General features: G+C 39.0%; 1 protein-coding gene across 2 annotated transcripts in view; it reads right to left on the reverse strand.

Moving 5' to 3' along the window:
* Positions 1-12,262, reverse strand: part of DIP2B (DIP2 disco-interacting protein 2 homolog B (Drosophila)) — a 180,128-nt gene that overhangs the window by 39,217 nt on the left and 128,649 nt on the right. For both annotated transcript variants that reach the window (XM_012732476.1, XM_004692753.2), the window contains 8 exons: positions 12,067-12,186; positions 8,820-9,017; positions 7,344-7,435; positions 5,434-5,544; positions 4,632-4,755; positions 3,929-4,038; positions 1,302-1,404; positions 206-270 (listed from right to left, as the gene is read on the reverse strand). In XM_012732476.1, coding sequence (XP_012587930.1) covers positions 206-270; positions 1,302-1,404; positions 3,929-4,038; positions 4,632-4,755; positions 5,434-5,544; positions 7,344-7,435; positions 8,820-9,017; positions 12,067-12,186 — 923 coding nt within the window. The remainder of the gene's footprint in view (positions 1-205; positions 271-1,301; positions 1,405-3,928; positions 4,039-4,631; positions 4,756-5,433; positions 5,545-7,343; positions 7,436-8,819; positions 9,018-12,066; positions 12,187-12,262) is intronic.

The following is a 12,262-nucleotide window of genomic DNA, read 5'->3' on the forward strand; positions in this document are numbered from 1 at the left end:
AAAAAAAAAATATTATAAATTCTCCCAAATTAAGAAAAAACAATTATATTCTCATTTTAAAAAAATTATCATTTGTACTGTAAGATCAAATTCTTCTGGAAAATATTTTGGTCTTTAGTGGGCTTAAACTTCAAACAGACACTGAGAAATATTCTGGTCACACAGCATGCACTAATTTACACTAAAGGCCTTCATTGGAACTTACCGCAAACATGCCATGCCACAGCCCAGCATCTTTCTTGAAGTCTAAAACATTCACCACCGTCTCCCCTAAAACAGAAAAAAAAAAGGGAAAAAAACATAAGGAAATGCTCTTTAGTGTTAAGTAGCAAAAAACATAACTGATACGGTACTTTAAAAGAAATCCCTCTTGGAATTTTTTGACTACTTGAAGGTCTCCTCAAATTGACAGAAAAATCATAGGCCATAGGCTAATGATAATATGGTCAAAAAAGGACAGTGAAGTAAAAACTCCTTTCATTTAGTCACTGTCTTCTGAGGTATTAAAATGTTGAGCATATATATAGATGCATATCTTCTACATACACATATGTTTCTAAGCACATTTATATAGATCTATATCTAATATAACAAAATGGACCATATATTTCTGTAACTAATTTGTTTCCACTTATGATATATGGAAACAATTTCCCCATATCTTTAATATTCAAGAACATGAACTTTAATACCTTAAAGGACAACCCATTGATGTATTTAATCAATGCCTATTTCTTGGCATTTTGATTGCTTGCATTTTATACATATTTTTTACCAGACAACGATGCTGTTCTTTAATGCACTAACTAGTTTTGCTTTATGAAAGGAAAATAAAACACTAAAATAATACCGTTAAGAACATTCTAAGGTAAACAGTCATGTAGTATATCTCTGTTTATCTCAACACATCTAAAGTTCAACAATACAGAATATATTGTGTTTTAATTTCTTTTTGGTAGTCAATTTCTTCCCTAGCTCCCAATGTATAGGTGATGGTAGTTCTCTATATATGAGAAGGTGGAGTTATCTGATATTGTGCAGCTAATAAACACATGGTTTAAATTATTTTCTATTTCTGTATTCTAGAAATCATGGTTTCTAGATTTCTACTTGGTCTGCCAGGAATTTTAGTTCTTTTAAATTACAGCATATTTTTGAAAAAGAAAGCAAAAAGCAAGCCAAGAATGTGTTATAAAATTTCACTGTTGATTTGGTCATTAACTGGAATTCACCGATGAGCACGCTGCTCACAGTCACAAATGTCTGGGCTCATGGGGGGCAGTCATGGGACAGAGTCTGACCTTCAGAATAATTGCAGGCCTGGGACAGAGCTTGGCAGTGGGACAGCATTGCAAGTCGGGACACTGTAACTCCCATGACACTCCCTTCTTTGCTTGTTTTATACTAGGAAAAAACACACACACACACACACACAAGACAAAGATGTGAGAAACAAAATAAAATGGGTTACTTCAAATAACAAAACCAGAATCCAAATGAAACCAGAGAAGCCACAGTAATGGGCGAATCTTAGTGTGTTTTTCATGAATATTAAAGGTTTGAAGTCTGGGTTCCAAACACCAATCACACAAAGACAGGATTGGCTAAAGGACAAAGCTCAAGAAAAGTATGTTTGAAAAAGGCTAAAAGTTTAATTGGCTGTCAGTGTACGTGGCTGAAAGAGGCTCAAAGGAGTAAGAGCCTGAGCTGCAGCACAGCCAGCACAGCGCGGACAGCAGCAAGCCTGGCACCCGGCGCCCGCAGGTCCGGAACACGCGCCCCGTCTGCCGGAAGCTCCCAGTCTGGGCCGAGGAAACCTGGAAAGGGCCTATGGTCAACCAGCTCTCAGTGGCTTTACCTCAGTTGGCGTTTCAATGCTACATTCAAGTTGCTGTTTACCAAGTTCACCAACTTTTTGGGTGTTTAAACCAAAAGGATATGTTACATACTTTATCTTTCTTTAAAATTATCTATGTTCTAACATCTTTGTTCATTTTTGTAAGTATTTGGTTTCTCCCGGCTGGTGGAGTCCCTGTACTTCTCCAACTACGACAGCACCCTCAATCCCTCACCACAGTCCCAATATCCTTCCCTCCCGTTCTGACCCTCTCTCCTCCCCTGCTGTGCCTATGGTACTCTTTTTTATCAGAACTTTCTGCAACATTTGACACTTCTTCACTTCCTTTCTTGGTACCTTCTCCTTCCTCTCTCTTACATTCTCTGCCCATCCCTTACAAGTTGGCATCCTTTAACATTGTTCTCCTTCCTCCTCTTCACTTTTTCTATCATGCCCTGATAACTCCCAATTCTCTGTGTCTAGCCCCAACCTGTTTCAGTGATCCAGGGAATCCAGCATATCCAGCACATCCAGCACTTCACCCTGATCCTCTGCCCATAAAAACTTTGTTGCTAAAGTCAGACAGCCGAGTCTTTCTTGCCTCCTCCCTCTCCACAGTCAGTCACCAAGTCTTGCCTATTTGACTTTTCACTGACTTTCAGGTTCTATCCACTTGTCTCTACCCCCACCACCTTGAGAGGGGTTTCACCTGGTAAATGTAAAAACTGTTTTCTCCATTTCCCTTCTAAACCCACTGGATAATTTTTTAAAATAAACTATTCCTTATTAACACAAACCTGCCAACAAGCTGTTAGTAGTTCCCTATTACTCACAGGACACTTGAACTTCACAAGGAATGTCCTGTGGGCAATAGGAGAGTCATCCCAAGTGAGGACGGCAAGTTAATTCTTTCAGAACATCAGGATATGTAGAGGCAGAAGCTTTATGGGAGGCCAGAGAATGAAGTCGAAGGCACATACTGTAGTACCCTTCACAATAAAGATGGACGAGAGCAGCCAGTGGAGCAGGAGACCCGACAGAGCAGCCCAGGAAGCCAGGGAGGAGTCTCCAGGGGTGGAGTGGACCACATCATCAGTGAGAGATGATGGGGATTCAGGGGTTTCCATCAAATTTGGCATTTCAACGGTCTGCTCATTTGTCTGTCATTTAAACATACTCACACCTCTCCCATTTTTAAAAGCTAATTTCTGCAAACATTATCACATAATCATTCAACCTACTGTCCACTCTCTCCCCTCGAAAGCCAGAGTTATCTGAAAACTGTCTAACCTTGTTATCACAGGCTCATGGCTGGGTGAATTTTCCCCCAAATTTTAAAAAAGTTATTTGGCTTGTCTATTCATTAATTTAGCAAATACCTGGTGAACATTTACTAGTATGTCTCACACGGGATGCACAATGGTGAAAGGCAAAAGGCTTCTGGAGGAAAACGGGCTTGGGTGTGAGTCCTAGCTCCGTCATTTTTGGTCCCATGACCTTTGTTCAGTTACTCACGTTCCCTGACGTCTTACTCTCTTCATCTATTAAACAGGTTTAATAATAACCCTCACCTCACAAGGTACTTGTAAGGACTGATTGAGAAGACGCACTGGAGGCCGTGTCTGGGTCTGGTACGCAATGTGAATTAAGCCCTCACTGGATCAAGTTCCTATGCTGACCTTCAACACCAAATCCTCCAGACGTGTGTTTCTTCTTGCTCTTTTTCTTTCATCAGTTGAATGATTCTTTTGAGCCCAACTATTTTTACCTAGCCATTTTCTACTCTCTGGCTTCCTCTTTCCCTCAAAGGAGCAGAAAAATACTGCTGCAAGTTTCTCTGCCAGTAAATCATTAACTAAATATTTTGTAACTATTTTATGTAGCAAGAAGCAAATTCTTTGCTTTCACTTCACTGTGTCTTTACTAAAAGTCATTAAAACAGAAAGTCCATGACATTACATTTTACAGGCCCAAAAGATGGAAATCTAACAAAGCAACATTAAAACTACAAAAAGTTAAGTTTTAAATTTTGTAAGCTAGCAACAAAGCCCAACAAAAAGCCAGAAAGTATGTTCCAGTCCCAGGACTTACCTCAATGTATGCAGGTTCTGCACCAGCAGGTGAGATGTGAGGCTGCCAGTCTTTAGGTGGCTTTGAAAGGTACTTGGAATCTGTAACAACCCATTTGAGCCGGGGCCATCCTACATCAAACCCAAAGTAAAAATTGAATTGCCTCAGGGATAGGGGAAGGAGTTTACATTGCACTGTCGTTATAAATATCAAAAGACTGTCTCAAGGTCACTTTATAATTGGCAAAGTACTTTATCTTTATGAGCTTCCAGTGATAAATCACCAAACAATTATACCTTCTTTTAAAAGCACAGTAGTTTCACACGCTGGCCCAGGTCTTGACATTACCTCAACAACGGGGAGGTCCCTTTGGCAGTGAAGGTTCCCTGAGGTTAGTGGGCTGTCCTCTGTCTCTACATGTGGCACTGAGGTTAGTGGGCTATCCTGTCTCTACATGTGGCACTTAGCTTTAGTGAACAGAGTGGTAGCTCGTTCCAACCATCAGCAGAAAGATTATAAAGGTTGGGGCTGTGGAATCAGACAGATTTGGGTTCAAATTGCTGTTCTGCCATCTATTAGCTGTGACTTTGGGCAAGTTACTTAACCTCTCGGTATCTTAAGTTTCCTCATCTGTAAAATGGGGATAATAACAATCTTAAGATTGTGATGATCAAGTTAACCGCTTGAAGTTTTAACTGATAATTCAGGTATAACAATGACTTGCCTTTAAACTGCACTATTTCTCCGTTCTGTGTTTTTGGCAATCCCTTTAGGCAAACTTCGCTGGTAAGAGCTAAAGCAATACCACAGCTTCCTAGCAAGAAGCCAATCTGCTGCCCTCCAGCATCCTGTGGAGAAGAGATAATGAGCACACGCATGTCACAATCTAACACTCAGCAAAGCTTTGGCACTTGACTAATAACACCCGCGGAACCCCAGTGATAGCTGGCAGTCATCAAAATCCACTGAAAATAAGTTCCATCAAATAATTTCTACAACATAATGATTTCCTGAGTAAAAAATCAAGTATTTTACCAACATGACGTTACTAATGATGAATTTCATCAGACAAATGTGAGCACTTTACTCAGAGGTTCGCAAAGCACTGAGTCATTTCAGGCAAAGGAGATGAATGTGAACACAGCTAGGCTATCTTGCACTCCCTCCACCCCAAATCCAAAATCAAGGCAATTTAAAACATAATATTATAAACAGACACATTGGAATGCCCAATGAAAGTGAATGGGTGGATCTACCCACATCCATAAGATACTTTCATTACTCTTTATCAAAGGTAGTAGATGACTTATCACTAGCAGCAAAACCATGAAGTGTGCCCCATGGGGTTAAGTGACATATAATACTACAAAAATTTGATCTTGGTTGAAAATGTTATTTGTATGAAACTCTTAATAAATAATTTTTCTACAAACTTCATGTTTTTAGAAAGTAGAGGACTTATGAAAATCGTCAGACTGTTTCTAACATGTCACCTCAGGCTCATTCCTCTTAAATGTGGCAGTTACCTTTCTGGTCAGAGGTACTTCTATAGGCACTGGAATCACTTCTGCCAGGAGACATCCATAGAAAGCCACCATAAACATGACTGGATCGTTGTTGGGGTAAACCAGGGCAACCTAAAACATAATGACATTCACCAACAGAGCTAATAACAGTCTAATGCTTTCAAGGTCACTACCTAAGATAAACACTTAACATTTATCATGAACACAGTTAAGTCAAACTATTTAATAGCCTAAGAGAAATTCAGTAATCAAAAGTGATGCTTAACTCTAAAAGACACATTTTGGGAACTCTAATGTAATTCATCAACCTGACCACTTTCAATGAATAGTACCCATGCTTTAGCTATAAACAACTCACCTAAAGCAGTAAGCTAACTACATGTGAGACCCAAAGCAATGTCTCAGAAGAGGGCTAAATAAATGTACTGGATCTCTACAGAGAGACCAGCATATGAAGGAGTAAGCCTTCTTGCTCTCACAGAACCCACCTCAGGGTAAACCTAAGGTTTCTTACTCTTTGACAGACTTGTAGAATTAATCCTTTCTCTCACATAGCCAACAAACAAAGTGTTCTAGAGTGAAGACATTTAGTAAAAGCTGTAAGTAATACTGGCAGAAACAGTTAAGGGTATCAAAGAACAGTGAAAACCTCTATAATATGCCCAAACCTGGCATCTGACCTGTAACACACCCTGACTTCCTAACTTAATGCAAGGAATGCAAAACAGAGATTACTATCATTATAGAGTTTGTTATTTGCTTGAATATTCACATATTAACATCTGAAACTTAAAACAAGTTCAATTCTGAACCTCCTAGAGGTTTATTTTTATTTTCCCTAGTTTAAAAATGAGCCCACCAAGAAGAAAACTATTATGTTGCTGCTGTGCTTCATTCTACGAATTCCAAATTGAAATTAATAATTGATGGTAAGATATAATCATTTAGAAAGTTCATTAGTAAGAAATTTTTTTTTTCAAAATCTAAAAAAGGGCCCTCCCTGGTGGCGCAGCAGGTTGAGGCACAGCACTGAGAGGCTAAAGCCACTTCCACATGAGTTTGGTTCCCGCCTGCCCTGGAGGTGACCACATGGCGCGGCAGACCTCTCCTGACCCGCCGGCTGCTCCCCTCAGCAGTGTACTTCGTTTGTCTGCCTGTTCTGCTCCTCACTCTGTCTCTGGTGAAGCCTCTCGCCACCCTGAGCCTCTGGCTTGTATGCCAGTTCTGTATGAACAAAGTAAATAAATCTTAAAAAAAAAAAAATCTAAAAAGGTGTTCATGTTACCTTCAATTAATGAAGAAATTAAATGATGTCAATGCCTCTTCTTAGAATTAACTTTATCATAAAAACCAAAGAAAATAATTTAAAAAGGTTTATGGGGCACTTTTTACATAAAAATTAAAGAGTAAACTTTAAAACTAAATAAAACAGTATTTTGACAATAAAAGACTTAGGTTTCTCTTTTTTTTTAAAAAAAGATTTATTTATTTATTCATATATAGAACTGGGGTATAGGCCAGAGATGCGGAGGGTGAGAGGATTCACCAGGGACAGAGTGGGGAGCAGAACAGGCAGATCTACGAAGTGTACTGTGAGGGGAGTGGCAGGCGGGCCAGGAGAGGTCATGTGGATCTCCTGCAGGGCAGGCATGATCGAACTCATGTGGAAGTGGCTTAAGACTCTTAGTGCAGTGCTTTAACCTGCTGTGCCACCAGGGAGGGCCGAATTTCCTTCATTCTTAATGCAAGAATTATCATCTTGGCATTAGGCTAACCTGGGTTGAAACTAAACTTTTCATTTTCTAAGAATAACAGTTATGTAAATTGTTCTGCTGTACATGTAAAAATCCAGGATGTGCACATTAGGAAACAATAAAACATCACCTCCCCAAAACCAAAAAGGCAATTACCCTGTCTCCAGGTTTTAATACAGGTTCATTTTTGGTCCCCAGTTTATTAAGCAGTGTATAGGCTAACTTTAAACTTCTGCTCCACAACTTTCCTGGAAAAAAAAAAAAATAGTCATACAGAAAAACATGGGCATATTTCACTGAGAGGGCAGTCAGTTCAGCAGCACAGTTAAAAAGACAATGTGCACTTCCAAATGATAGCTGGCCAAATACCAACTCTGACAAACAACAACCCCTACCCCCAGCTACAAGTGCTATTATATTCACTCTGATACAAAATTTAGTCTTGCCTCCAAACAAAAAGAAAATATAGCTGAACACCCACTCTACTCTAGCTTAGATATAATTTCGAATTCTTTTCTGAAGTGCTATGAATATCTTTAGAAATAGTTTGATGTGAGCTGATCATATTGAAATGGGGGAAACAATTTTTAACTATGTGTTTATAAAAAACTTGTTAGCTATAAAGTGAAAGTATTAACTCAAATGATTACGTGTTCCATACCACTGTATTTATAGACAATAAAATGGAAATCAGGAGAAACATGCAGCTATGTTCCTGTTTAAACAAACAGGAAAAAATTTGGTCAGTTCACTGCTTTAAGGGATATGTGGATGAAATTAATACACAGCTACTAGGATAAGTGCTAAGTTACTGGGAGGAGGCCGAGTCACCCTCTGCCTACCCCTGACCCCCAATCACCCTTAGAAATCCTTATTTTAGATTACAAAGAAAAGGAAAGAGAAACCAGTTATTCTGAATAGATATGCTAGTTCTACAAATAACTAGAGGGGTATCTAAAGTTAAATTCACGTCAATCTGTACAATTCTTTAAATAAAAAAAAAAATCTGTCTTCTAAAATTACTCCGTATCTAGGGACAGATACAGAATGTTCTACTTATGAAGGGAAAAAGCAACCTACCTGAATAAACTAGAATAAAATCTCATTCATAATTCAAGTTGAATACTTTCTTGTTATTTAAAAAAGGAAAACGTTATTTCAAAATGAAAGCTAAATGACTTTTAAGTTATTTTTGAAAGAAATGAGATGCAAAATTAAATGGGAAAGCACAGATTCTTTGTTCACTAGAGAATTCTATGCCTGTTACACACTTGAAGCAGGATGAAGTAAATGACAAAGACCTAAAAAGCAATCACACTCAATTTTTAGAAGAAATGATCTGATTTTTACCATCCATTCTTAACTTTGCCCAAGTCTTGACTTCCTAAAATCTTTTTCTAATGTTAAAACATCAGCAGAGTTGGGGAGCCCATTGCTCTTTTAAATGAATGCCACGTTAGCAAAGGAAAGTATTTGGTGATGGTTATTCTTGGAATTTAGACTCATTAAAATAATTTAAAGCATACGCTGAAACACAATGATGAATGACTACTAAGCGTCAAGATGAAGACACAAGCCACGCTAACCTGAAGAGCTGCTAGGGGAGAAGACAGGAGTCGACCTTGAACTCACCGTATGTCAGAGTGTACACTGGCTTCCCGGTCACATCCAGAGCAGTCAGACAGGGGCATTTGGCTTGGGTGGTGCCCCAGCGTTGCAGGGCAGACTCAAGAGCAGGAGGCCAGTTACAGATGACCCCTAGTGGCTCTCCCTTCACGGGGGTCATCTGCCGACCCTCGGGCTTGGGTTGGTTGGGGTCTGGTTGAGGTACTGCACCAAAAAAACCCAAAGGAGAGATGGAAGTAAGATGTGAAATGAGCACATGTATCAACTAACACAACTTAGCTCTAATCTCTGACATATCTCCCTTTCACCTCCACCTTTATCTAGTTCAAACTCACTCTGAGGAAAGAAAGGACACCATTAGAAATAGTAACTTACAACACAGGGTCTTTATTTTTCTCACATAATTGTGACACATACTTAAAATACCTTAACCAACAAGCAGATCCTCACAAAGCAAATCACTGATCATATAGAAAAGCACAGTATAAAATTCCTCTTTTAAGCAGTTTTACAATTTTTAGTAAGCTTGTCTTTAAATCCTTAAAGCTTGTGTCCGATGTTAGAAAGCCAGGTTCTACTTAAAAGGTTATGTCTAATGAAAAAGAAAGGTTGAGTCAGAAAACCCAAGTTTACAACCATTATTTACTAGTGTGAGCAAGACAAACTAAGAGACATGGGCCTCGTTTTCCTTGTCTGTAAAATGGGAATGGTGGCATTTACCCACAGCCATTATTAGACTCACACAGTTAACAGACATGACCTGAACTATAAGGTACCATGTCTAACTACCTCTGCATGTTACCTCTCATTATTCTGCCTCCAGGTGAGCTGGTACTAATCCTTCTTGGGATGCAGGTCAAACACACTTTCCCTGGGGCCATCCCACCGTCTCCCTGAGCACTTTCACAACAGGTGCTAGTCTGCCCTTCTCAGAGCACTACAGAAGTCTTGCTCCCCTAAGACTGTCAGCTTCTCAGAGCAGCCATGGTAATTATTCTTTATTGTCTACTCAATCAATGTTAATTAAATTGAACTAAACTTGGAGGGGAAAAAATACTACATTATTAATATGGTCATTACAGAAAATTGAAGGTGAATGGTATTTTTGTTCTTTAAGATAGATAAATCTAAAATCCTCTTAATCAGTTGTACAATAAAAAAATCCTATTAATTTTATACATGGGACAAAAGTTAAATATTTACTAAGTGCCAACTATGTATACAGGATGTATAAAATACTGAGGAAATACCGTATCATTCTTTGTACAAACGTTGTTTCTAATAGGTGGTAAGTGCAAGGAGGACAGTTTCCAGAGTGCAGCCTGTCTCTCTGTCTCTCATAAACACAAGCAGTGCAAGACAGATGCATCTGAGAGGCAGACGAGGGCCAATCAGCAGCTAAGGGACAGTTACCCAATGAGTCTGGTTTTTTTTTTTTTTAAGAAAGATTTATTATTTATTTGTGCATACAAGAACTGGGGTGTAGGCCACAGGTATGAGGGTAAGAGGATTCACCAGAGATAGAGTGGGCAGCAGGACAGGTGAATCCACTGAAATCCACTGCCACGGGGGGGGGGGGCAGTGGAGGAGACAGGAGAGGCCTGTGCACCATCCTGCCTGGTTCTGAACTCACACACTGAGACTTGAACCCTTGTGCCACCAAGGAGTCTTAAAGGAAGGGTTAGAATTGACCAGGTAACTGGGTATAAAGGAGTTTAAAATGGACAGAATGGTCATTAGTATCAGATAAACAAAATATAAAATAAATTGCATTTTTATACGTCCAAATTAACAGATTTGGGAAATTTATTTAAAATGTGTTGATTGATTTTCTACGGACACAAAACTAATACAAAAAATAATTTTGTCCTGGGTAAATGTTTCAGCTGCTTGTCTACTTTGTACAGTCCCAAACCCTAAGCCATCAGTTATGTGGCACAGGAGTTTGAGTCTAAATGGTAGCCTTGCTTGGATGCATAGACCACTCATGTAAGTGGGGTTGCTGCTCACAAGTCTGCACATGCTGTCACCCACCAGGCATCAGTGCAGACTCTGAGGCACATTCTCAAGACTTCCAAGACTCTACAGGTCTGTGCCTTCCCCCAAGGCAACTGCATGCAACTGCTGCATATTTATCGTCAGTAGAAAACTGATCGTTCTAGTCTGCCAATGAAGACCATTCCAGTATGACTCCTATCAAGCCCTGAACTTCATTTACCTGGTCAATGCACAATGCTAGGAAGACAGGAGAGGCCATTACTGACATAAGCACCCTCAACATCAATGCACCGAGAACATGTCCACAGTTCCCTGAATTTAGTGACTCCTAATGAAGCAGAAGTGCACCTTCACTTTTCATTCCAGATCACTTATTGCTTCCTGCTGCACAAAGTAGGCTAAGACCAGATCTAGGTGACTCATGTTCTTAGTTACATTGTCTGGTATGTGACCCAAGCCTACTTAAGTCGCAAGGTATTAAATGAATTACAAAGTTACCAAGGCTGAGTTCTTTTGATGAAAGCTTTTGTTAAGTGGATCTACTTATCACCTAGCTTCAATAATTACCAAAAGGCAGCCCTCATTCCATCTACATGCTCTCCTCCCAATCCTTCCTATTAAGTTTGACATCAAATAATTTCATCCATAATTGTTTTAATTATTGAATGAATAAACCATTGATAATCACCACTCCTCTGTGAAGCTTTCCTAACCACACAGAGCAAAATGATTTCCTAACCACAATTGCCTATATAATACATACTTTTTGGCCTTAGTTTCATATTAGCACTAGTCTAAATTATAAACAACACAGGAAGTGGCTGTATTTTCATAAATTTTTGAACCTTTGCACCACCTAATCGGTTGTGTTGTAGAAAGCTGACACATGTGCTGAGTGGCTGCTTTAATAAAAGGATTAATACCCAAAATACAAAGCAAACCTTTGAGGTCAAATTTGATACCCATATCCTAGGATGATGCCAATTAGAAGTAATTTTTAAAATCATTTAAGAAGTTCCTAATTTCACTCATTTCCATGGATAACTCTATGTTCCATAGTTATTTCTTTGCCTTTTTCTTCCCTCCCCCCTTATTTTTCACCTGAGACCTAAAATAGAAATGATTCTTAAGTGAAATAGAGGAGGAGCCTATTATCTTTGGGAAAATATGATGTCTTTTCCATGCTTATACCCTACAGTATTTGATAGGTAGTATTCATTTAAAGAATATAAATTTTTGGTTTTATTACTACTACCTTCCACGATTTCTTCAGAGTCATCTACAAAAAATTCTTTTAAGGGAGGTCTTTTAGGTCGTTTCAGGGTGTTGAGAAGCTGCTGGATTTTTGTGGATACTCTGCTATTGACAGGAACACCTACAGGGGAAAAAAATGCTAAATTAAAATTCATTGATTTTAAGGAGATTTTTACCCCTCAATTCTCTTAGCTTTT

The sequence above is a fragment of the Condylura cristata genome, unplaced genomic scaffold, assembly GCF_000260355.1.
Source record: "Condylura cristata isolate star-nosed mole 26May11 unplaced genomic scaffold, ConCri1.0 scaffold00034, whole genome shotgun sequence".
Taxonomy (NCBI): Eukaryota; Metazoa; Chordata; class Mammalia; order Eulipotyphla; family Talpidae; genus Condylura; species Condylura cristata.